The following is a 26,579-nucleotide window of genomic DNA, read 5'->3' as shown; positions in this document are numbered from 1 at the left end:
GCCTCAGCCTCCTGAGTAGCTGGGATTACAGGGGTCCACGAGTTTGCCTGGCTAATTTTTGTATTTTTAGTAGAGGTGAGGGTTCACCATCTCAGCCAGGCTGGTCTCAAACTCCTGACCTCGTGATCCACCCACCTCAGCCTCCCAAAGTGCCGGGATTACAGGCGTGAGCCACTGTGCCTGGCCACAGGGCTCTTATAATTACAAGTTCAAGTAGGCCAAGCAACAGGTGGGCCACCCAGCTAAACTAATGGTAAATATCTAGGTAAAACTGCTTTTTGAGAAAAGCAGCCCAGGCTGGAGTGCAGTGGTGCCATCTCCCCTTACTGCAACCTCCGCCTCCTGGGTGTTCAAGTGATTCTCCTGCCTCAGCCTCCCAAGTAGCTTGGATTACAGGCACCTGCCACCATGCTCGGCTGATTTTTGTATTTTTAGTAGAGAGGGGGTTTCGCCATGTTGGCCACGCTGCTCTTACACTTCTGACTTCAGGTGATTCACCTACCTCGGCCCCCCAAAGTGTTGGGATTATAGGCATAAGCCACTGCACCCGGTCACATTATAGCTTCTTTAGCACATAACAGTTCCAATCTAAGGGTGCTCTTCCTTTGATTCGGACAGAACTCACCCAACTTCACCTCAATAGCAAAATTAAGAAAGAATTTATGAAAAATCAGGTTTAGAGCTGGGTGCAGTGGCTCACACCTGTAATCCCAGCACTTTGGGAGGCCAAGGTTGGCCGATCACCTGAGGTTAGGAGTTTGAGACCAGCCTGGGCAACATGGCAAAACCCATCTCTACTAAAAATACAAAAAAATTAGTTGGGCATGGTGGAGCACGGCTGTAGTCCCAGCTACTCGGGAGGCCGAGGCACTAGAATTGCTTTAAGTCAGGCAGAGGAGGTTGCAGTGGGCCGAGATTGCACCACTGTACTCCAGCCTGAACGACAGAGCAAGACTCCACCTCAATTAAAAAAAAAAAATCAGATTGAATATTAGGACATATACAATTGAAACTGAAAACCGATAGTGCAAACTGTTTCCTTAGACTCATTTGAGTGAATTATAGGAAAATAAAGTATTTCATTGTTCAAAAAATGTTAATTGCCTCCTTCTCCTCAATGTAAAACCCAGTATTAAATGAAGCAAAATGTGCATGGATGCTTCACATGCACATTTTTGGAAACATAAAAGCATATCAGTGAAACTTGTTACCTATTCAGAAGTTTATATAAATAAACTCTTTAGACCAGGATTTAGGAGGGTGTGCTATGATAAGATACATAGTCTCAATGAGTTAGTGAAAACTAGAACCAGAAAAACAAAGTAACTTGCTTAAGGTCATATAGCTATTAAGTGTCAAAGCCCAGATTAGAACCTAATTCATGTGATTCCAAAATTTATATTCTTTATGAACCAATATAAAGCTATCTAATTCATTTGATTCCAAAATTTATGTTCTTTATGAACCAATATATAAAGCTATTTATATTTTTGTTCTTTTTTTTTTTTTGAGACAGGGTGGGCTCTCACTCTACTGCTCAGGCTGGAGTGAAGTGCTGTGATCTTGGCTCACTGCAATCTCAGCCTCTTGGGTTCAAGTCATTCTCCTGCCTTAGCCTTCCAAGTAGCAGGGATTACAGGCATGTGCCACCATGCCAGGCTAATTTTTGAATTTTTAGTAGAGACAGGATTTCACCATTTTGGCCTGGCTGGTCTCAAACCCTGATGTCAAGTGATCCACGAGCCTTCCAAAGTGCTGGGATTACAGGTGTGAGCCACCTTGCCCAGCCTATTTATATTTAATTTGGAATGCATCTCATGATTGTGCAGAAACAGGAAATTCACCTTTGTAACTTTGTTTTATCCTGATTAATGTTTAGATTAGTCTGCATTCCCAAATCCCTGCAGTTTGACGGTGGCACTGATGATGATTGATATCCTTAGTCATAAATAGACATTTTGGGTTTTTTTGAGACACAGTCTCACTCTGTCACCCAGGCTGCAATGTACTGACATGATCTTGGCTCACAATGCAACTGCTGCCTCCCAGACTCAAGTGATCTTCCTGCTTCAGCCTCCCAAGTAGCTGGGACTATAGGCCCATACCACCATGCCTCACTAATTTTTTCTATTTATTGTAAAGACAGGGTTTCGTCATGTTGCCCAGGCTGGTCTTGAATTCCTGAACTCAAGCGACCTGCCTGCCTTGGCTTCCCAATGTGCTGGGATCACAGGTGTGACCCACCATCCCTGGCCATGAATGGAAAATTTGAAAACAAACTTTGCAATTCAGATTTTGGTATCAAAAATATCTACTAAAATAACAATCCTATGATACTTTCATTTATTTATTTTTTTTTTGAGATGGAGTCTCACTCTGTAGCCCAGGCTGGAGAGCAGTGGCGCGATCTCGGCTCACTGCAACCTCTGCCTCCTGGGTCCTGGTTCAAGCGATTCTCCTACCTCAGCCTCCCAAGTAGCTGGGATTACAGTCACGAGCCACCATGCCCAGCTAATTTTTTTTTTTTTTTAGTAAAGACGAGGTTTCACCATGTTGGCCAATCTGGTCTTGAACTCCTGACGTCGTAGTCCACCTGCCTTGGCCTCCCAAAGTGCTGGGATTACAGGTGTGAGCCACTGCGCCCAGCCAGTTAATTCTTTATATAAATATATGTATAATACATAAATATATAATACTACATATATGTATATAATTTTTAATACTTAAAAAAAATCGGCTGGGTGCAGTGGCTCACACCTGTAATCCCAGTACTTGGGAGGCTGAGGTGGGTGGATCCCCGAGGTCAGGAGTTCGAGACCAGCCTGGACAACATGGTGAAACCCCCATCTCTACTTAAAATACAAAAATTAGCTGGGCATGGGCCTGTAATCCCAGCTACTCAGGAGGCTGAGGCATGAGAATCACTTGAACCCCAGAAGTGGAGGTTGGATCTTGTAGTGAGCTGAGATCGTGCCACTGCACTCCAGTCTGGGTGACAGAGTGAGACTCTGTCTCAAACAAAAACAAAAACAAAAAAAACTTTTGAAAAATCTTTTTAAAAATCTAAGTCTAAAACAAAATCTTAAAATAAATCTAAGGCTTTAAAAAAATTTTTTTGGGGCCGGGCGTGGTGGCTAACGCCTGTAATCCCAGCACTTTGGGAGGCCGAGGTGGGTGGATCACAAGGTCAAGAGATCGAGACCATCCTGGTCAACATGGTGAAACCCCATCTGTACTAAAAATACAAAAAATTAGCTGGGCACAGTGGCGCCTGCCTGTAATCCCAGCTACTCAGGAGGCTGAGGCAGGAGAATTGCCTGAACCCAGGAGGCGGAGGTTGCGGTGAGCCGAGATCACGCCATTGCACTCCAGCCTGGGTAACAAGAGTGAAACTCTGTCTCAAAAAAAAAAAAAAAAAAAATTTTTTTTTATTGGAGCAGCCTTCATTCTATACACTAGAATGAAAGCTCCTTCAATTATTAAAAATATTATTGGATGATGGGAAACAAGAAGCCCACTCACCGTTTCAGAAAAGAATATCCTTGGGGCCAGTGTGGTGGCTCACATCTGTAATTGCAGCACTTTGGGAGGCTGAGGCAGGCAGATCACGAGGTCAGGAGATCAAGACCATCCTGGCCAACATGGTGAAACCCCATCTCTACTAAAAACACAAAAATAAGCCAGGCGTGGCAGCACATGCCTATAGTCCCAGCTACTGGGGAGGCTGAGGCAGGAGAATTGCTTGAACCTGGGAGTCAGACAGAGGCTGCAGTGAGCCGAGATCATGCCACTGCACTCCAGCCTGGGCAACAGAGCGAGACTCCATCTAAAAAAATATATATATATCCTTTAAGCCAGTTGACTAACACTTATAAGACCTGAATTTGTCTTATAAATGTCCTCCTTTCCTTTATCTACACTGATTAAACACTAAGGAGGGATAGCTAGGTAGAACTGCTTTATGAATAAGGTGACATTGGGGAGGTCAGCTCTATTATATGATAGTTTAGCAATTTCAATTTGCAGTTATCGACATAAAGAGGAAAGTCAAGTAGGTCTGCCAGAAGCTACATGACAAACATGATATTGGCCCATGGGAACCAAAGCAAAGAATCTCTATTCTGAATGTGTTTAACTTTGCTTATCATTCCACATCAGGATCTGGAGAATTTCCGTAGTTAGATTAAAGACCAACTGTAGCTCTTTTCACAGGTTTGTGAGCATATAAAACTTTATTGGCTACAAAATACTTTTAGAATATAAGAATAGTTGTTTTAATCAGCGTGACTGAAGCAATATGAATCCAAAAGATTGTGAATGTTCTGAGTACATGTATATATAAATTTAATATAAAGTTTTTGTATCATCCAGCTGAATGCAAATTTATTTATTTAATTTTTTTTTAAGAGACAGGATTTCACCATGTTGGCCAGGCTGGTCTTGAACTCCTGACCTTGTTATCCAACCGCCTCAGCCTCCCAAAGTGCTGGGATTACAGGCGTGAGCCACTGCACCCAGCCAGAATGCAAAATTATTTTAAGTAACTGTTGATAGCCTATAAAATGAAGATCACATTGCCCCCTTGTGGGCATGTCAGGGTGAAACTTTGCTAAGAAATTATTTAATAGCTATTATTGAAGCCCTGCTACAAAATGGACCCTGAAATACAAAATCTTAAACTCTCACAACAACCTCATAAAGTAGACATTATTATATCCCAGTTTTACAGATAAGTAAACAAGGCATAGAGAAGTATGTAGTTTTCCTGAGGTCAAGCAGCTAGTGAACGAATAATTATTTGAACACAATACTGATTCCAAAATTCTGTGTATATTACATGCGTTGCTTCTTCTCTTTTTTTTTTTTTTGAGACGGAGTTTCGCTCGTTACCCAGGCTGGAGTGCAATGGCGCGATCTCGGCTCACCGCAACCTCCGCCTCCTGGGTTCAGGCAATTCTCCTGCCTCAGCCTCCTGAGTAGCTGGGATTACAGGCACGCGCCACCGTGCCCAGCTAATTTTTTGTATTAGTAGAGACGGGGTTTCACCATGTTGACCAGGATGGTCTCGATCTCTTGACCTCGTGATCCACCCGCCTCGGCCTCCCAAAGTGCTGGGATTACAGGCTTGAGCCACCGCGCCCGGCCTGCTTCTTCTCTTTTACCACACTACCTCTCAATAACAATAGCTTAGTCAAGATCTTTCCTTTGATATTATACAAACTTAACTAAGAATACTGTTATTTTCAAATAAAAGTTAGAAACAGAAAAAGAAACCAATAGTCAACTGGAAAATTTATTTAAATGAGGACACATGTTATTTCATGGTAAACAAATATTTGTAAAAGGAGATGCTGAAAATAAATCATTCATTTTTAGATAGAAGTTTCTGTTGAAAACATACAAGTCTCAAAAGATCAACACCAAGTACTTTTCTCTATTTTCTTTTTATATATGCACTCAAGAACAAATCCAGACTCTTAAACTTTATTCAGATAATCACATTTACCTCTTTTATATCAGTACCCCAAAAGCTACTTATGTTTATTCTGCTTTGTTACTGCTTTAAACTATTAATGGTTATTCTCCTTATCAGTACCATATTGAAGCACCTTTATATTTTCATTTTTGGTCTAGGTATAACCCTTCAATATTTTCCTTTTTTTTTTTGTTTGAGACAGGGTCTTGCTGTCACCCATGCTGGAGTACATGGCACAATCATAGCTCACAGTAAGTCCAACTCCTGAGCTCATGAGATACTCCCATGTCAGTCCCCTGGTAGCTGAGACTACATGTATGCATCACCATGCCCACCTAATTTATTTTTGGTAGAGGATGGGGTCTTGCCATGTTGCCCAGTCCAGGGTGACCTCAAGCAATCTTCCCACCTTGGCCTCCCAAAGCACTGGGATTACAGATATGAGCCACTGTGCCAGGCCAGAATATTTTACTTTTAACGCAGTAAGCATTCCTTTATAATTCCTATGTATGATCTTCCCTTCCCCAGAAAGAATAAGTACCTTTGCTTTGAAATCTATTACAAATCTTCTGCTTTGGGCACATTTTAATTAGGGAGTGGATATTAGACAGGGTATCCATTCATTTCTAGGAAAATCTAGGTTCTGTGCATTTTTGAGTCTAAAGTAAATGTCATGTTATCAGAACATTACCTGAGATTGTTTTGCTGTTGGTTGAAGACACAAGGCTAGCCAGGTTAACAACCTCTCCTGACGTGAAGACGAATGGAGCAGCCATAGTCACAGGGTTAGTCACAAGGTTGGCTCTCTCTGGATTAGCATTCACCTGATTCTGCATTGCTTCCTACCAAACAAGGCAGGATATTTCAAAGTAAGAATACTTATTAGCTTTTTTCTTTTATTTATTTATGTTTTTAAAAAAGAGATGGGGTCTCACTACATTGCCCAGGCTGGAGTGCAGTGGCTATTCACAGGCGTGATCCCACTACTGATCAGCACGGGAGTTTTGACCTGCTCCGTTTCCGACCTGGGCCAGTTCACCCCTCCTTAGGCAACCTGGTGGTCCCCCGCTCCCGGGAGGTCACCATATTGATGCCGAACTTAGTGCGGACACCCGATCGGCATAGCGCACTACAGCCCAGAACTCCTGGACTCAAGAGATCCTCCAGCCTCAGCCTCCCGAATAGCTGGGACTACAGGCATGCGCCACCGTGCCTGGCTTATTTTATTTTTTTAAGACAGAGTCTCACTTAGTGGCCCAGGCTGGAGTGCAGTGGCGTGATCTCAGCTCACGGCAACCTCTGCCTCCTGGGTTCAAGCAATTCTCATGCCTCAGCCTCCCGAGTAGCTGGGTGGCGTGTGCCACCACACCCAGCTAATTTTTTGTATTTTTAGTAGAGATGGGGTTTTGCCATGTTGCCCAGCCTGGTCTCAAACTCCTGAGCTCAGGCGATCTACCTACCTCTTCCTCCCAAAGTGCTGGGATTACAGGCATGAGCCACCGTGCCCAGCCCAAGAACACTTATTAGCTTTAGTTACACAGTTACTGAACAGCATACTTCACTCCCACCCCAATGCTCCATCAAGCAGAACTACTTCCTATACACAGTGTCCCAGGGAGCTCAGAGTTCTCATTAAGACTACCATTTTTAGGGCTGGGTGTGGTGGCTCACGCCTGTAATCCCAGCACTTTGGGAGGCTGAGGCAGGCAGATCAGGAGGTCAGGAGTTCAAGTCCAGTCTGGCCAACATAGTGAAACCCATCTCTACTAAAAATACAAAAAATTAGCTGGGTGTGGTGGTGCACACCTGTAGTCCCAGCTACTCCGGAGGCTGAGGCCGGAGAATCGCTTGAATCCAGGAGGTGGAGGTTGCAGTGAGCTAAGATCACGCCACTGCACGCCAGCTTGGGCAACAGAGTGAGACATTGACTCAAAAAAAAAAAAAGACTACCATTTTTAGCTAGGCATGGTGGCTCATGCCTATAATCCCAGCACTTTGGGAGGCTGAGGCAGGCGGATCTCCTGAGGTTGGGAGTTCAAGACTAGCCTGACCAACATGGAGAAACCCCGTCTCTACTAAAAATACAAAATTAGCTGGGCATGGTGGCGCATGTCTATAATCCCAGATACTTGGGAGGCTAAGACCGGAGAATCGCTTGAACCTGGGAGGCAGAGCTTGTTGTGAGCCAAGAAAAGACTACAATTTTTTTTTCAGACCAGGCCAACAGAGTTGTTAGGCTTCTTTCAAAGCTTGTTCTAGTTCAGAAAAGCAAAGGTAGTAGAAAGCAAAGGTATGTTATTTGCAAAAACTTCTAGATAATTCATTTAACCTCTCTGGATCTTGGTTTTTTCATTTGAAAAATGAGGGAGTCGGGCCAGGTGCGGTGGCTCACACCTGTAATCCCAGCACTTTGGGAGGCTGTGGCGGGTGGATAACTTGAGGTCAGGAGTTTGAGACCAGCCTGGCCAACATAGTGAAACCCCATCTCTACTAAATACAAAAATTAGCCGGCACGGTGGCAGGCACCTATAATCCCAGCTAATCAAGAGGCTGAAGCAGGAGAATTGCTTGAACCTGGGGGTGGGCAGAGGTTGCAGTGAGCTGTGATCGTGACATTGCACTCCAGCCTGGGAGACAAAGTGAGACTCTGTCTCAAAAAACAGAAAAGAAAAATATCAGCTGGGCATGGTGGTGGGCGCCTGTAATCCCAGCTACTTGGGAGGCTCAGGCAGGAGAACTGCTTGAACCCGGGAGGCAGAGGTCGCAGTGAGCCGAGATAATGTTACTGCACTCCAGCCTACGTGACAGAACAAGACTCCGTCTCAAAAGAAAAGAAAAAAGAAAAATGAGGGAGTTGGCTTGAATAGTCTAAAAAGTAATTTCCAACACTAATATTTTGTGATTAATTATCTACAAGTCAGTGTGCTAGCAAGAGATCCCTGCAGAGTATCTACAGAGAACAATATTCTCTAGAGTTTTATCCAACTACTTGTTCCATTCTGCTATCAAAGAAATTCCTAAGAGAATATATAACAAGCAAATAAATAAGTGCCAGATTTTAAAGTCTCACTCCATATGCTGTACTTTTGCTTCTAGGGATAGCTGTTCAATTTTGGTGAAAAGTAGCTTATTTTATTTTATTTTATTACTTGCAGAAGCAGTTTTCTACAAACATAATCACTACTTTAAAAAGTCCAGTTATGGGGACTCCATGTTTGGATCCCCTTCCACGAACACTCTTGTGCTCGTGGAAGCTGTTTTTCTCTGTCCTGGATTTCCCCTCTGGAGTCCTCTTCCACGAACACTCCCTTCGTGGGTGGAGGCTGGTCTTCTCCTCCTAAACTCCATCTTTCTCTATTCCCTTCTACTCAGTGTGGAAGCTGCTTTCCTCTCCTGGATTCCATCTTTCTGGATTCTCTCACTCACTGTGAGAGTCAGCTGTTTATTTCTCTCTCCTTCTCCTGTTTTTCTCTCTCCCTAAATAGATCACTTTCTACCAAAAAAAAAAAAAAAAAAAAAAAAAAAGTCCAGTTATGAAAGGGCTCTAAACAAAGAATTGAAAGTTGAAGGGGCTAACTATAGTCTATAGGCCATCTGTCAAAAAACAAAAAACAAACAAATAAAACGGAAAATGAAGCAGAAATAGCTATTTTTTTCTTTTTTTTTTGTAGAGCCGGAGTCTCGTTCTGTCACCCAGGCTGGAGTGCAGTGGTGCAATCTTGGCTCACTGCAACCCACGCCTCCCAGGTTCAAGCAATTCTCCTGCCTCAGCCTCCCAAGTAGCTGGGACTACAGGTGCACACTGCCACACCTGGTTAATTTCTTTTGTATTTTAGTAGAGATGGGATTTCACCGTGTTGCCTAGGCTGGTCTTGAACTCTTGAGCTCAGGCAATCCACCCGCCTCAGCCTCCCAAAGTGCAGGGATTACAGGCATGAGCCACCACACCTGGCCTAAATTCCTTCTTGAATTTGCCCTTTTCCTTTATCCTCTACTAGGACATGAAATGTTTACAGCATGATAAAATTAAAGATAAGAAATAAAATATTATAACATTACATGACAGACATCCTGTAAGGGCCACGGAAGCACAGAGGAGGGAAGAGTAGTATTGCTACATGGCAAAAAAGCACTTCCTTAATTCAAGTCTTCATTGGTTCTTGCCTGGCCTAATGAAAGTCACTATATAATTATTTAGCATTAAGTGTCTTCTTTTGCCACACTCCAAAGAATCATCTTTTTAAAATAAATTTAATCATATCAATCCTCTATTTAAAAACTTCTATCCAAATCCATCACCCACACGACAATTCAAACTCCTGCGCATGCTGTGTAACATCTCTATGTTCAGAATCCAGCCTAATTTTCAAGCTTAGCATCTGCCACTCCCAAACTCTACTTCCTTTGCCCATTCTCTCATCACTCAACTGCTTTTTCTTGAACATTCCACGTTCTTTCACACCTCTGTCTTTGATTTGCTCTTTTTCTAGCCTAGAATACAGTTTTCTCACTTCTCTGCCTACTTCAATATTCAGTTCAAATTGTACTATTCCCTTCTTTGTGCTCCCATAGCACTTATAAGGTATCTATTTAACATGCAGTTAAATATTTTATTTCCTGTCTTTACTTTTATCGTGCTGTGAACACTTCATGTCCTTTTTTTTTTTTTTAAGACTCGGTCTCACTCTCATCCGCCACGCTGGAGTGCAATGGTGTGATCTCAGTTCACCGCAACCTCTGCCTCCAGGTTCAAGTGATTCTCCTGCCTCAGCCTCCCGAGTAGCTGGGATTAAAGGTGCGTGCCACCATGCCTGGCTAATTGTTTTTGTAGTTTTAGTAGAGACAGGGTTTCACCATATTGGACAGGCTGGTCCAACTCCTGACCTCAGGTGATCCACCCGCCTCGGCCTCCCAAAGTGCTGGGATTATAGGTGTGAGCCACCGCGCCTGGCCCATGTCCTATTAATTTTTATATCCCCTGTCCTATTGTTCCCTGTTTTAAGAAATTAATGGACAGGCCAGGCACAGTGGTACGCACCTGTAATCTCAGCACTTTGGGAGGCCGAGGTAGGCAGATCATGAGGTCAGGAGTTTGAGACCAGCCTGGCCAACATAGCGAAACCCTGTCTCTACTAAGAATACAAAAATCAGCTGGGTATGGTGGCATGAGCCTGTAGTCCAAGCTACTCGGGAGGCTGACACAGGAGAATCACTTAAACCTGGGACACAGAGGTTGCCATAAGCCAAGATCGTGCCACTGCACTCCAGCCTGGGCAACAAAGCAAGACTCCATCTCAAAAAATAATAATAATAATAATAATAATAAGCTGGGCATGGTGGTGTGCACCTGTTGTCCCAGCTGCTTGGGAGGCTAAGGTGGAAGAATCCCTTGAACCCAGGAAATCAAGGCCGCAGTGAGTTGAGATCATGCCACTGTACTCCAACCTGGGCAAAAGAGTGAGACTCTGCCTCACAAAAAACAAAACAAAACAGGATGAAATCATTACAGTTAATTTTAAATTCTGAAGTGGTTTCCTTGTCACTCAATATGCTTTAGAGCTTCATAGATGGTCCCCAATTTATAAGGGGGTTCAACAATTTTTCAGCTTTGCCATGGTGTGAAAGTGATCTGACTTATTACAGGGTTACATCTGCATCCAATGTAACCCTATCAGGGAGCATCTGTATACTGTCTCACATCAGTTGATGAATATTCAGAAAACATAAAGTAACTTTTAATATTGTCCCAAGTCAAGTTTAATTAGAAAAGGAAATTTTCATGGAGAAAAAAAAATTCTAAAGACAAACATTTTTAGTACTAGCCAAGACATGGTTCTTTAATCACCACAAATAATTCAGGGCCTTATAGAATATATATATATACACACACATATATGTTTTTTTGCTTTTGTTCTGTCTTTTTTTTTGGAGACGGTGTCTTGCTCTTGTTAGCCAGGCTGGAGTGCAATGGTGTGATTTCGGCTTACTGCAACATCCACCTCCCAGATTCAAGTGATTCTCCTGCCTCAGCCTCCCAAGTAGCTGGAATTACAGGCATGTACCACCATGCCCAGCTAATTTGTGTATTTTTAGTAGAGATGGGGTTTCTCTATGTTAGTCAGGTTGGTCTAGAATTCTCAACCTCAGGTGATCTGCCTGCCTTGGCCTCCCAAAGTGCTGGGATTACAGGCATGAGCCACCCTGCTTGGCCTTTTCTTTGTTTTTTGGTTTTTTTGTTCTCTGAGACAGAGTCTCACATTGTCACTGGGGCTGGTGTGCAGTGGCGCAATTGTAGCTCACTGCCACCTCCGCCTCCCGGGTTCAAGGGATTCTCTTGCCTCAGCCTCCCAAGTAGCTGGGATTACAGGCATGTGCCACCACGCCCAACTAATTTTTTGTATTTTTAGTAGAGACGAGGTTTCACTATGTTGGTCAAGCTGGTCTCGAACTCCTGAGCTCATGATCCACCTGCCTTGGCCTCCCAAACTGCTGGGATTACAGGCGTGAGCTACTGTGCCCGGCATACATATGTATTTTAAAGATACTAATGACACTGAATGACAAGATTGAGACATATTAGAAGTACTATTTTAAGAAGACAGGAGAAATTAAGTTTTGATTCAATTCCTACAAAAAAAATCCTTAACTTCAATTGAAGTATAAGCTGGAGAGTATAAAAGAGTATAAAAAGAACCACACCTGGAGAATGACCAAAATCTCAGCACTGTTTTTCTCCAGAGCTATGTCAAAGGCAGATTTATCAAATTTGCTGAAAGCATGGACATCAGCTCCATATTTGATAAGTAACTCTACAACATCTCGATGGTGGCGCTCTGTGGCCCAGTGCAAAGCTGTCATCTTCAGCATGTCCTTGGCATTCACATCTGCACCATTCTGTCATAGAAAAGCATTTTTTTTTTTTAATACACAGTGGTTATAGTAGCACAGGTACAACATCCCATCATCAAATACAGAGGATTTCCATAGAGATTACATATTCAAATCTAGATCCCATTTAAGGAATATCAAAGGGAAAAACCTTTCTCAAATTCTCCTAACTGCTGACAGACGAGTGGGTCTTCAATGCGTGGGTCCTCTAAGGACATTGAGAAATTAGACAGATGGAAGAGGAAGAGAGAAAGAACAGATTTTGTTGCATTATTAACAGAGAGCCAAGTGCCTGAAAAAATAGGCATAAGTGCAGATAATACCTTCGGAAAGGGAAAGAAAAAAATAAGTCTGGTTAGCCTTTAAAAAATTAGAAAAGCTTGAGCTCAAGAGTTTGAGACAAGCCTGGGCAACAGGGTGAAACCCCATCTCCACAAAAAATTCAAAACATTAGCCGGGTATGGTAGTATGTGCCTGTGGTGCCAGCTACTGGGGAGGCTGAGGTGAGAGGATCTCTTGAGCCTGGGAGGTGGAGGTTGCAGTGAGCTGACATCGCACCACTGGACTCCAGCCTGGGCGATAGAGTAAAATCCCCATCTCCAAAAAAAGAAAAAAAAAATAATAATAATAATAAGCTGGAAAACTAGGCTTGGCACAGTGGCTCATGCCTATAATCCCAGCACTTTGGAAGGCCAAGGATGGAAGGATCACTTGAAGCCAAAAGTTTAAGATCAGCCCAGTCAACATAGTGAGACCTCATCTTTATTTAAAAAAATATATATGATTTCAAGAAAATTAGAAAACTGGCTAGGCACAGTAATCCCACACCTGTCATCTCAGTGCTTTGGGAGGCTGAGGTAGGAGAGTTGCTTGAGGCCAGGAGTTCAAGGCCAGCCTCGACTGGGCAATACAATAAGACCCTATTCTTTACCAAAAAATAAAAATATATTAGCTGGGCATGGTGGTGCCTGCCTATAGTCCTAGCCATTTGGGAGGCTGAGGCAGTAGAATTGCTTGAACCCAGGTGTTGAAAGCTGCAGCAAGCTACGAACATGCCACTGCTCTCTAGCCTGGGCAACAGAGTGAGCCCATCTCAAATAAAATAAAATTGTTTTAGGGCTGGGCGCAGTGGCTCAAGCCTGTAATCCCCGCACTTTGGGAGGCTGAGGTGAGTGGATCACGAGGTCAGAAGCCTGGCCAACATAGTGAAACCCTGTCTCTACTAAAAATGCAAAAAAATTAGTCAGGCATGGCGGTGGGCGCCTATAATCCCAGCTACTTGGGAAGCTGAGGCAGGAGGATCACTTGAACCAGGGATGCGGAAGTTGCAGTGAGCCAAGATCACGCTACTGCACTCCAGCCTGGGAGACAGTGCAATACTTTGTCTCAAAAAAAAAAAGTGTTTTAATAAATTAGAAAACAGCCAGGCACAGTGGTTCACACCTGTAATCCCAGCACTTTGGGAGGCTGAGGTGGGTGGATCACCTGAAGTCAGGAGTTCAAGACCAGCCTGGACAATATGGCAAAACCCTGTCTCTACTAAAAATACAAATATTAGCTGGGTGTAATGGTGGGTGCCTGTAATCCCAGCTACTCGGGAGACTGAGGCAGGAGAATCGCTTGAACCCAGGAGGTGGTGGTTGTGGTGAGCAGAGATCACGCCACTGCACTCCAGCCTGAGTGACAAGAGTGAGACTCTGTCTCAATAAATAAATAAATAAGAAAATAGAGTCCTCACAGCCATGAAGACTCTTGGAGACTCAACTCAATTCTATAAACTGTCCTAAACTTAATCCTTCCCAACTCGGTTTCCTAGCACCCATTTAAGTAAGAAAACAGGAAGGTGATGTCTTCTTTAAAACATAACCTTGCCACTATTCTTGCTTTACCCGAACAAGCAGTTCCACGATGTGTGCATGTCCATCAGCCGCAGCCATGTGCAAGGGGGTCCTGTCCACTTTAGTCCGGGCATCCCTGCTAACACCTGCTCGAAGGAGTACTTCTGCTGTGGAATAATGGCCATACTGAGCTGCAAGGTGAAGGGGTGATGTTCCAAGCTGTGGGAAAATAATACTCATTGAATATCCACTGTGTGTAGAGTCTTAGATCATTATTGGAGAGATACAAATGAACAAGCTATGGTTCTTGTCCTTCAAGAGAGAATCTGGCTGGCAGATAAAACTGAAGAAATGGTTAAATTTAAAAGTTAGCCAGGCGCAGTGGCTCATGCCTATAATCCCAGAACTTTGGGAGGCCAAGGCGGGTGGATCATATGAGGTCAGGAGTTCAAAACCAGCCTGGCCAACACGGTGAAACCCCATCTCTATTAAAAATACAAAAAATTAGCTGGGCCTGGTGGTGAGTACCTGTAATCCCAGCTACTCAGGGGGCTGAGACAGGAGAATTGCTTGAACCCGGGAGGCAGAGGTTGCAGTGAGCCAAGATTGTGCCATTGCACTCCAGCCTGGTGACAGATCAAAATTCCATCTCAAAAAAAAAAAAAAAATTTAGGCCAGGCATGGTGGCTCACACCTGTAATCCCAGAACTTTGGGAGGCTGAGGTGGGCGGATCACCTGAGTTCAGGAGTTCGAGACCAGCCTGACCAACATGGAGAAACCAAAATTAGACAGGCGTAGTGACACATGCCTGTAATCCCAGCTACTTGGGAGGCTGAGGCAGGATAATTGCTTGAACCCAGGGGGCGGAGGTTGGGGTGACCCGAGATGGTGCCATTGCACTCCAGCCTGGGCAACAAGAGCGAAATTCTATCTCAAAAATAAATAAATAAATAATAATACAAATTAAAGGCCAGGAGCCGGGCACAGTGGTTCACACCTGTAATCCCAGCACTTGGGGAGGCTGAGGCAGGCGGATCACCTGCGGTCAGAAGTTCAAGACCCACCTAGCCAACGTAGTGAAACCCCATCTCTACTAAAAAATACAAAACAAGCTAGCTGGGTATGGTGGTAGGCACCTGTAATCCCAGCTACTTGGGAGGCTGAGACAGGGAGAATTGCTTTGAACCGGGGAGGTGAACGTTGTAGTGAGCTGAGATTGCGCCACTGCACTCCAGCCTGGGCAAAAGAGTGAAACTCCATCTCAAAAAAAAAAAAAAAATCAATATGCTAATGGTCAAATAAATAGACCATCAATTGAATAAGTGCTAAGTATAATGGCTTTAAGTCAGGTGGATTTATCAGGTAAGATTCAATAAAGGATGTGACTTTAAGCAGCATTTGGAAGGTTGGAAAAAAAAAAGAGGATCAGGGTGGATGTGGTGGCTCATGCCTGCAATCGCAGCACTTGAGTCCAAGAGTTCAAGACCAGCCTGGGCAGCATAGAGAGACCTTACCTCAAAATAAATAAAATAAATAATTTTTTTTTCTTTTTTTAGTGACGGGGTCTCACTATGTTGCCCAGGCTGTAGTGCAGTGGCTATTCACAGGTGCGATCCCACTACTGATCAGCATGGGAGTTTTGACCTGCTCCATTTCCAACCTGGGCCAGTTCACCCCTCCTTAGGCAACCTGGTGGTCCCCCCACCTGGCCCGTGAGGTCACCGTATTGATGCCGAACTTAGTGCAGGCACCTGATGGGCAGAGCACACTACAGCCCAGAACTCCTGGGCTTAAGCGATCCTCCCACCTCAGCCTTCCAATTAGCTGGGACTACAGGCACGAGCCACCAAACCCGGCAATAAAGTAAATTTTAAAAAAGAAAAAGGGTAGAGACTAGAAAGTTACATGTGGAATTTGAGGTACAAATTTGACTGACTGGAAGAAAAGTTTTTTGCCGTAGTAAAGCAGGGCAAAACGAATGATGAGATGAAGAGGCAATAAAAATTTAACAATGGTGTATCAACAGGAATAATTAAGTCTGTCATCCCAGCGTAAATCTTGTAAGAGTCGTCTATCAGCATCCACTTTGGCCAGATACCTATTCCCTTCTTTTTGTTATGCTCTTTATTTTAAGCCTGTTCAGTTTATTCTTTGCTTTTCATATATTCAGCCTCTGGGCCTGACGGAATTTAATTCACATTGTTCTTTCCAGGTCTATTTATAGAAATGCTAATTTCATGAGTTTCCTTTTCTTTCTTTTTGTTAAGTGCTAAGAATCTGTCGGCCTCTCAATCACTCCAGAATAGAGTGAAATTGTTAAAATTAGGCAATGTGTACAAAATCTGTGACTGCTAAGAAAGCCCACATTATAACTTGGACCTGTTTCTTCTGAAACTCTTTGGTCTCCAGGATGTTGCCTAGGCTCATTAAATTACACCTTCCTCTTTAATGTTTTTTAACAGTGGTAAAGGAAATAGAACAGCCAGACAATTTCTTTTTTTCCTTTGAGGCGAAGTTTTGCTCTTGTTGCCCAAGCTGGAGTGCAATGGTGCAATCTCGGCTCACTGCAACCTCTGCCTGCCAGGTTCAAGCAATTCTCCTGCCTCGGCCTCTCAAGTAGCTGGAATTACAGGCTCACACCACCACACCCGGCTAATTTTTTGTATTTTTAGTAGCAACGGGGTTTCACCATGTTAGCCAGGCTGGTCTCAAACTCTTCACCTCTGGTGATCCACCCACCTCGGCCTCCCAAAGTGCTGGCATCACAGGTGTGAGCCACTGTGCCCAGCCTAAACGATTTCTTATTAACCAAGGCATATTAGAGAAAAGGAAACAAGGAGTTTATTAGTCTAGAAATGTATTCTTATTATATTGATTTTATTTAATTTCTAGCTAATTACAGAAGCCTATAACCCATGTACACTCTAGAGAGAGTTAAACCTTTAGAAAATACTCTAAAAAACATTACAGAAAATCACAAGTATATAATACCTTACAATTATCACCTATATATCCACAGGAGACTCTCAATTTGGAAAACTAAAAGAAAAAGAAAACCACATATTCAGATGAGACAAAGAAAATAAAACTCTAGTAAGGGATATGAGGTAGAAAGGGAGTGAAGAAAAACCAATAAAGTCTGTTAGCCTTTAAGAAAAAGGTTGGTAAAAGCATATATTGGAAATAATTAAGAGGCCTTTCTTCTAAGCTTACCCAGTCCGTGGTGAATGGGGCGCCATTTGCCATCAATGTTCTCACTTCATCATCTTGGCCTTTTCTTGCTGCTTCTAGCAACCTCTTTCCCAAGTCCACCAAAGACATCTTTATGCATAGGAATAAAAGTTTTCAGGTAGCTATAACTCAAACTTAAGGAAAGCTGCCAATACATTTTTTGCAGACCTTTTATATTTGAATGTATATAAGATACATCTCAAGTTGACTGTCTGGTAGGTCACTTCCTTTCTACCTCATCTAACACAAACAAAAAAATATCTGGGAATGTTTCAAGCCCTAATATATAGTTCTATCACTCTCAATCCCCAGAAAAATACTCTAGAAATATCTGCAACACACTACCACCTTTCTAGTTTAAGGAATCGATAAAACACCATTTTGTTCCCTTGAAATGAAGAAGGGTACAATATTATTTTAAGGAACATAATACAAAATAATAGAACATGCACTCTCATTTCCAGGAAGGGAGCAAGATGGATGCCCATCTGTGAAACTACTGTTTAACACAAATTATGAGAGCCCTAAAAAGCAACTAACTGCTCTGTCTGGAGGTTTGTAGGTCTTTGGATGCCACAGTGAAACAGGACACATCAAGGTTTCCAAATCAAACTGCATCTCTCTCTTTTTTTTTTTTTTTTTTGAGACTCAGTCTCGCTCTATTGCCTAGGCTGGAGTGCAGTGGTGCAATCTTGGCTCACTGCAGCCTCGGCCTCCCACGTTCAAGCGAGTCTCTTGCCTCAGCCTCCGGAGTAGCTGGGGTTACTGACACCCACCACTATGCCTGGCTAATTTTTGTATTTTTAGGAGAGATGGGTTTTCACCACATTCACATTGGCCAGGCTGGTCTGGAACTCCTGATCTGAAGCAATCCACCTCCCTTGGCCTCCCAAAGTGCTGGAATTATAGGCGTGAGCCACCACACCCGGCCCAAACTGCAACTTAATCTTGTTTTTATCTTCTGACTATGGTGTAATGATATAATCATGCTTAAAATTTAAGGAGACCAAGCGAGGTGCAGTGGCTTGGGACTGTAATCCCAGCACTTTGGGAAGTCAAGGTAGAAGGATCACTAGAGCTCACAAGTTTGAGACCAGACTGGGCAATATGGTGAAACTGTCTCACAAAAAATTCAAAAATTGGCCAGGCACAGTGGCTCACGCATGTAATCTCAGCCCTTTGGGAGGCTGAAGCAGGTGGATCACCTGAGGTCAGGAGTTTGAGATCAGCCTGGCCAACATAGTGAAACCCATTTCCATTAAAAACACAAAAATTAGCCAGGCATGGTAGCACACGCATGTAGTCCCAGCTACTTGGGAGGCTGAGGTAGGACAGTCGCTTGTACCTGGGAGGTGGAGGTCGCAGAGAGCCAAGATCGTGCCACTGCCCTCCAGACTGGACGACAAAGCGAGACTCCATCTCAAAAAAAAAAAAAAAAAAAAATCGGCCGGGCGCGGTGGCTCATGCCTGTAATCCCAGCACTTTGGGAGGCCAAGGCGGGTGGATCACGAGGTCAAGAGATCAAGACCATCCTGGTCAACATGGTGAAACCCCGTCTCTACTAAAAAAATACAAAAAATTAGCTGGGCATGGTGGCGCGTGCCTGTAATCCCAGCTACTCAGGAGGCTGAGGCAGGAGAATTGCCTGAAACCAGGAGGCGGAGGTTGCGGTGAGCCGAGATCGCGCCATTGCACTCCAGCCTGGGTAACAAGAGCGAAACTCCGTCTCAAAAAAAATAAAAAATAAAAAAAATAAATAAATAATAAATCAGCTGGACATTGTGGTGCATGCCTATAGTCTCGGCTACTCGAGAGGCTAAGGTGGGAGGATAACTTGCGCCCAGGAGGTAGAGGCTGCAGTGAGCTGAGATTGTACCACTGCACTCTACCCTGGGCGATAGAGCCAGACCTTGTCTCAAAAAAAAAAAAAAAAAAAAGAGAAGAAAAAATTTAAGAACAAGCCTTTACTGATCAAACACTGATATGCTTAGACCAGTAGTTCAAAATGTATTGTTGATGGACCCTTGATGGTCCCTGATGCCATTTCAGAGTCTATGAGGCCTTGCTAATTTTGTATTTTTAGTAGAGATGGGGTTTCGTCATGTTGGTCAGGCGGTTCAGGCGGTTCTCAAACTCCCGACCTCAGGCGATCTTCCTGCCTCAGCCTCCCAAAGTGCTGGGATTACAGGCATAAGCTACTGCGCTCAGCCAACTGACAGTATTTACTGCCAATTATCAATTACAATTTGAGCCTTCAAGCAAAATTGGAATCTTGGAAAATCTATAATCACCACTATCAACTTGATAACTTACCATTAATTAAAGACTTTTCTGGGGCTGGGTACAATGGCTCATGCCTGCAATCCTAGCACTTTGGGAGGCCGAGGTGGTGGATCACAAGGTCAAGAGATCGAGACTGTCCTGGCCAACATGGTGAAATTCTGTTATCTACTAAAACTACAAAAATTAGCTGGGTGTGGTGGCGCATGCCTGTAGTCCCAGCTACTGGGGAGGCCGAAGCAGGAGAATTGCTTGAACCCAGGAGGCGGAGGTTGCAGTGAGCAGAGATCATGCCACTGTACTCCAGCCTGGTGACAGAACAAGACTTTGTCTCAAAAAAAAAAAAAAAAGACTTTTTTGATGAAATAAGTGGTAATATTAATGAATGTGATTTTTTGATATTGTATAATAAAATGCATCAATATTTAGATGATCTATACAATTTGGTGAACCAATACTTTCCAAATGACCAATGTTTGATGTTATGAAATCATACACAAGTAAAACAATTCAAAGTGAAAGACCAATGGGTTTTAAGGTTACAGAATACAAAAATTCACTGATGTGGTTTCAAATTCCTCATCCTAACTTTTTTTTTTTTGAGACAGGGTCTTTCCCTTTGCCCAGGCTGGTGTACGGTGCTATGATCATAGCTCACTGAAACCTCGAACCCCTGGGCTCAAGCAATCCTCCTTCCTCAGCTTCTTAAGTAGCTAGGACTATAGGTACAGACAATCATGCCTGACTAATTTTTTGTTTTTTTCTAGAGATGCAGTTTTGTTATATTACCCAGGCTGTTCTCACACTCCTGGCCTCAAGCAATCGTCCTGCCTTTGTGCAACTAACTTATAAGAAATTACTACTTGTCAGCTGGTCAAGGTGGCTCACGCCTGTAATCCCAGCACTTTGGGAGGCCGAGACAGGCAGATCATGAGGTCAGGAGTTCGAGACCAGCCTGGTCAACATGGTGAAACCCCATCTCTACCAAAAAAAAAAAAAAAAAAAAAAAATTAGCCGGACATGGCGACGGGCACCTGTAGTCCCAGCTACTTGGGAGGTTGAGGCAAGGGAAAATCGCTTAAACCCGGGCAGTGGAGGTTGCAATGAGCAGAGATTGCGCCACTGCACTCCAGCTTGGCAAAAGAGCAAGACTCTGTCTCAAGAAAGAAAAAGAAAAAAAAAAGTTTTATGTTAACATATAATAGATTTATTACTAAGTTAATTAATGAACTTTAGTTTTTCATTTTCTCTTCTTTTTTTAGAGATGGAGTCTTGCTCTGTCACCCTGGCTGGAGAACAGTGGAATGATTATAGCTCACTGCCACCTCAAATTCCTGGGCTCAAGTGATCCTCCTGCCTTGGTGTCCCGAAGTACTGGAATTATAAGTCACCATGCCCACATGACAGTGTGATTTTTTTTTTTTTTTTTTTTTTTGAGATAGAGTCTCACTCTTGTTGCCCAGGCTGGAGCGCAATGGCAAGATCTTGGCTCACCGCAACCTCTGTCTCCCTGGTTCAAGTGATTCTCCTGCCTCAGCCTCCTGAGTAGCTGGAATTACAGGTGCCCACTACCATGCCTGGCTAATTTTTTGTATTTTTAGTAGAGACACGGTTTCACTACGTTGGCCAGGCTGGTCTCGAACTCCTGACTTCTTGATCCACCTGCCTCGCCCTCCCAAAGTGCTGGGATTACAGGCATGAGCCACCATGGCCGGCCTAATTGGCTTTATAAGTCTTATGGGAGATTCCTTTTATGGAACAGAGTGCTTTCAAAGTGAATTTAAAAAGCCTATGTGAAAAATAATTATTCTTGCTGCATTTTGTACAAATAATCATGCCACGTATGATAAAGCAAATCTATTTCACCATGATTTGCCTTTAGTAAAAATGGGAGACTGGCTGGGTGCAGTGGCTCATGCCTGTAATTCCAGCACTTTGGGAGGCCAAGGCAGGTGGATTACCTGAGGTCAGGAGTTGGAGACCAGCTTGGCCAACATGGTGAAACCTCATCTCTACTAAACATAAAAAATAAAAATAAAAATTAGCCGAACCTGGTGGCACATGCCTGTAATCCCAGCTACTCCAGAGGCTGAGGCCCGAGAATTGCTTGAACCTGGGAGGCAGAAGTTGCAGTGGGCCAAGATCGTGCCACTGTGCACCACCCTTTGTGTCAGAGTGAGACTCTGTCTCAAAAAAAAAAAGGGAGACTGGAGAGAGGAAAAAAATTATGTTTCACAAACTATGGCACACCTGTTATTAGATTCTAGTCTCATCAGTTTTTTTTTCCTGCAATTTAGACTAACCCTGCTTATTCCTGTGAACCAACCAGTGATCACTGGCTGCTGCTCAAAAGAAACAAAAAGATGGGTAATGTAAAAATCTGGATCAGTATTCTAATTCTGGGCACATATTGGAATCAGCTAGTAACCCCAAATCAGCTTGGTTCCAACAATCGCCCAGTTCATGGAAAACCATCTTATTTAGTTTACTTGGAATAGTTTTGCTTAGTTTGCTTTACTGTTGTGGAGTATACTGCTGTTGTACTCTTTGTGTAGGAATACAGGATAAGCTTACCGAATGTCTTCTTAAACTAAACACTTTTTAATCTTCCAGATAACACCTTTTGTCAGAGTTATGAATAGCTCTCACCATACCGATGCTTTCCGACTGAGCGTCTCTACCCTGAATACAAGAGAACCTAAAAGTCAGGCAGGAATATCATCACCCCTATTCAGCCTGTAAAAGTTACAGAAGATGGATCTTTATCCCTTTACAACCCTTAGGATTAACGGTTCTCTTATAAAAGGGAGGGGAGACATGTCAGAGGTGTTTGAACCAGAGCAACTCCACCTTGAATAGGAGCTGGATGAAATAAGGCTGAGACCTACTGGGCTACATTCCAATTAAGTTAAGGCATTCTATTTTTGTTTTGTTTTGTTTTTTTGAGACAAGGTCTTACTCTGTCGCCCAGACTGGAGTACAGTAGCACAATCTCAGCTTACCACAACCTCCGCCTCTCAGGCTCAAGCAATTCTTCTGCCTTAGCCTCCCGAGTAGCTGGGATTATGCTCGTGCCACTATTGTCTGGCTAATTTTTGTATTTTTAGTAGAGACACGGTTTCACCATGTTGGCCAGGCTGGTCTTGAACTCCCGATCTCAAGTGATACACCCACCTCGGCCTCCCAAAGTGCTAGGATTATAGGCGTGAGCCACTGCATCCAGCCAGTTAAAGCATTCTTAGTCACAGGATGAGATAGGAGGTCAGCACAAGATAAAGGTCATAAAGACCTTGCTAATGAAACAGGCCACAGTAAAGAAAGATGTCTAAAACCCACCAAAAGCAAGATGGTGACAAGACTGACCTCTTGATTGTCGTCTGTGCTACACTCCCACCAGTGCCATGCTATGGAGTTTACAAATGTTATGGCAATGTCCGGAAGTTACCCTATATGGTCTAAAAAGAGGAGAAATGAATAATCCACCCCTTATTTAGCATATAATCAAGAAATAATCATAAAAATGGACAACCAGGGCCAGGTGTGGTGGCTCAGACTGTAATCCCAGCACTTTGGGAGGACGAGGCGGGTGGATCACCTGGGATCGGGAGTTTGAGACCAGCCTGGCCAACATGGAGAAACCCCGTCTCTACTAAAAATACAAAAATTAGCCGGGCGTGGTGGCATATGCCTGTAATCCCAGCTACTCGGGAGGCTGAGAAGGGGAATCACTTGAACCCGGGAGGCAGAGGTTGCAGTGAGCTGAGATAGTGCCACTGCACTCCAGCCTGGGCAACAAGAGCAAATGTCCGTCTCAAAAAAAGAAAAAAAAAGCGGCTGGGGGGCAACCAGCAGCCCCGAGTGAGTAGCCATTCTTTATTCTTTTCCTTTCCTTTTCTTTTTTTTTTGGAGATGGAGTCTCACTCTGTCCACAGGCTGGAGTACAGTGGCGCAGTCTCAGCTCACTGCAATCTCTGCCTCCTGGGTTCAAGTGATTCTCCTGCCTCATCCTCCCAAGTAGCTGGGACTACAGGCATGAGCCACCCCCCCACCCACCCACACACACAGCATTTTGAGGGGAAGAGTCAATGCTGACACACACACACACACACACACACACAAATACACAGCATTTTGAGGGGAAGAGTCAATGCTGGTGCTGGCAGGTGGTCAATACTTGTCAGGTGGGCCATCTACCAGACAAGAGATGAAGACTGATACACTAGAAAACACTTCTGACTCCTTGATTACAAACAACTAACAATATTCTCCCTTACTGGCTATATCCCCACTTTCCCTACACATAAACTGAGGAAACAAAATTTGTCTCACTTGCCTTCTAGGATTCTAGAGATGAATAAAATAAATTCCAGTGCTTTGGGAAGCCAAAGCAGGAGGGTCACTTGAAGCCAGGAATTCAAGCCCAGCCTGGGCAACAGAGAGAGACTCTGTCTCTACAAAAATAAAAAAATTAGCAGGGTATAGTAGCCCACACCTGTAGTCCTAGTTATTCAGGAGCCTAAGGCAGGAGGATCACTTGAGCCCAGGAGTTTGAGGCTGCAATGAGCTATGGTGACTGCACTCCAGCCTGGGTGACTGAGCAAGACCCTGTCTCTAAAAATAAAAATTAGGCCGGGCGCGGTGGCTCAAGTCTGTAATCCCAGCACTTTGGGAGGCCAAGGCGGGTGGATCACGAGGTCAAGAGATCGAGACCATCCTGGTCAACATGGTGAAACCCCGTCTCTACTAATACAAAAAATTAGCGGGGGATGGTGGCGCGTGCCTGTAATCCCAGCTACTCAGGAGGCTGAGGCAGGAGAATTGCCTGAACCCAGGAGGTGGAGGTTGCGGTGAGCCGAGATCGTGCCATTGCACTCCAGCCTGGGTAACAAGAGCGAAACTCCGTCTCAAAAAAAAAAAAAAAAAAAAAGACTGAAAAGAACCTAAATATATGTCAATAGGGGATTAATAAAGTGGTTCTTTTTTTTAATCGAGATGGAGTTTCGCTCATGTTGCCCAAGCTGGAGTGCAATGGCTCGATCTGGGCTCACTGCAACCTCCGCCTACCAGGTTCAAGCGATTCTCCTGCCTTAGCCTCCGGAGTAGCTGGGATTACAGGCATGTGCCTTCACGCCTGGCTAATTTTTTTGTATTTTTAGTAGAAACAGGGTTTCACCATGTTAGCCAGGCTGGTCTCGAACTTGTGACCTCATGTGATTCACCCACCTCAGGCTCCCAAAATGCTGGGATTACAGGCATGAGCCACCATGCCCGGCCTGTTTGTTTGTTTTTTAAAGAGACAGGGCCTCACTCTGTGGTCCAGGCTGGAATGCAGTGGCGCAATCACAGCTCACTACAGCCTCGACCTCTTGGGCTCAAGCGAGCCTTCTCCTTCAGTTTTCTGAGTAGCTGGGTCCACTGATGGGCACTACCGCAACCGATTAAAACATATTTTTTTTTCTGTAGAGACAGGGGGTCTCCCTATTTTGTCCAGGCTGATCTAGAACTCCTGGGCTCAAGGGATCCTGCTGCCTCAGCTTTCCAATATGTTGGGATTACAGGCGTGAGCCACGGTGCCCGGCCAAAACCTTTCAATAAATGTGTATTTTAATAATTCATGAAGTGTTTGCACTCTTGATAACAAAGTACTCTATTATCCAAGAGAAATTCCTTTTGTTTTCTTAAGAATTTGGATGGAGCTGGCCGGGCGCGGTGGCTCACGCCTGTAATCCCAGCACTTTGGGAGGCCGAGGCAGGTGGATCACGAGGTCAAGAGATCGAGAACATCCTGGTCAACATGGTGAAACCCCGTCTCTACTAAAAATACAAAAAATTAGCTGGGCATGGTGGCGCATGCCTGTAATCCCAGCTACTCAGGAGGCTGAGGCAAGAGAATTGCCTGAACCCAGGAGGCGGAGGTTGCGGTGAGCCGAGATCGCGCCATCGCACTCCAGCCTGGGTAACAAGAGCGAAACTCCGTCTCCAAAAAAAAAAAAAAAAAAAAAAAAGAATTTGGATGGAGCAATTTAATCCTTATTGTCATCAAAGCACGTGTGAAAACAGATGCCTAAGGACATCTCTCCTGGATTGAGTGGACCAAGTGATTAGATGAAAATATGGTCCTGGATGGCCAAAACTGTGTTACATTGTTGATAGCAAGCCATAGACTGTCCTTGTCCTTAGACACTGAGGTGGGGGGACCCCCTAGAGAGAATCCCCTTTTGGGAAAAGGGAGAGGAATGGGATGACCTCTGGCTCAAGGAAGTATATGAGAATAGGAGACAGCCAACAGAAAGAATTGCAATGGAAGAATCCATGGTTCTTTTTGTATTGCTCAAGTCCCCACTGGGCAGCCAGCTGTACAAACAACTGCGAAAGAAGCAGAGGCGAGGCCGGGAGCGGTGCCTGTAATCCCAGCACTTTGGAAGATCAAGGCAGGTGGATTACCTAAGGTCAGGAGTTCGAGACCAGCTTGGCCAACATGGTGAAAGCCATCTCTACTAAAAAAATACAAAAATTGTCCGGGCGCCGTGGCTCACACCTGTAATCCCAGCTCTTTGGGAGGCCGAGGTGGGCGGATCATGAGGTCAGAGGATCGAGACCATCCTGGCTTACACGGTGAAACCCTGTCTCTACTAAAAATAAAAAATAAAAATAAATCAGCCAGGCACGCGCCTGTAGTCCCAACTACTCGGGAGGCTGAGGCAAGAGAATCGCTTGAACCCGGGAGGCGGAGGTTGCAGTAAGCCGAGTTCGCGCCAATGCACTCCAGCCTGGGTGACAGAGCGAGACTCAGTCTTAAAAAAAAAAAAAAAGGAAAAGAAAAAAGAGCAGAGGCGGGGCCGGTACTGTTCTCATTCAGATTACC

General features: G+C 44.1%; 1 protein-coding gene across 9 annotated transcripts in view; it reads right to left on the bottom strand.

Moving 5' to 3' along the window:
• Positions 1–26,579, bottom strand: part of GABPB2 (GA binding protein transcription factor subunit beta 2) — a 38,668-nt gene that overhangs the window by 11,239 nt on the left and 850 nt on the right. For 3 of the 9 annotated variants that reach the window (XM_012462651.2, XM_012462644.2, XM_012462648.3), the window contains exons 2-6: positions 17,417–17,524; positions 17,195–17,242; positions 14,254–14,421; positions 12,176–12,370; positions 6,168–6,318 (exon numbers count right to left, since the gene is read on the bottom strand). In XM_012462651.2, coding sequence (XP_012318074.1) covers positions 6,168–6,318; positions 12,176–12,370; positions 14,254–14,421; positions 17,195–17,242; positions 17,417–17,524 — 670 coding nt within the window. Of the gene's footprint in view, positions 1–6,167; positions 6,319–12,175; positions 12,371–14,253; positions 14,422–17,194; positions 17,243–17,416; positions 17,525–22,288; positions 22,854–23,077; positions 23,170–26,579 lie in introns of those variants that run through there. The other 6 variants (XM_012462652.2, XM_012462649.3, XM_012462645.3 and 3 more) reach the window with 5 other exon arrangements.

This window comes from Aotus nancymaae, unplaced genomic scaffold, assembly GCF_030222135.1.
Source record: "Aotus nancymaae isolate 86718 unplaced genomic scaffold, 86718_ANA_hifiasm-v0.15.2.pri h1tg000108l, whole genome shotgun sequence".
NCBI classification, from domain to species: domain Eukaryota; kingdom Metazoa; phylum Chordata; class Mammalia; order Primates; family Aotidae; genus Aotus; species Aotus nancymaae.
The sequence above is the reverse complement of the archived record's forward strand: the minus strand, read 5'-3'. Positions and strand labels throughout refer to the sequence as shown.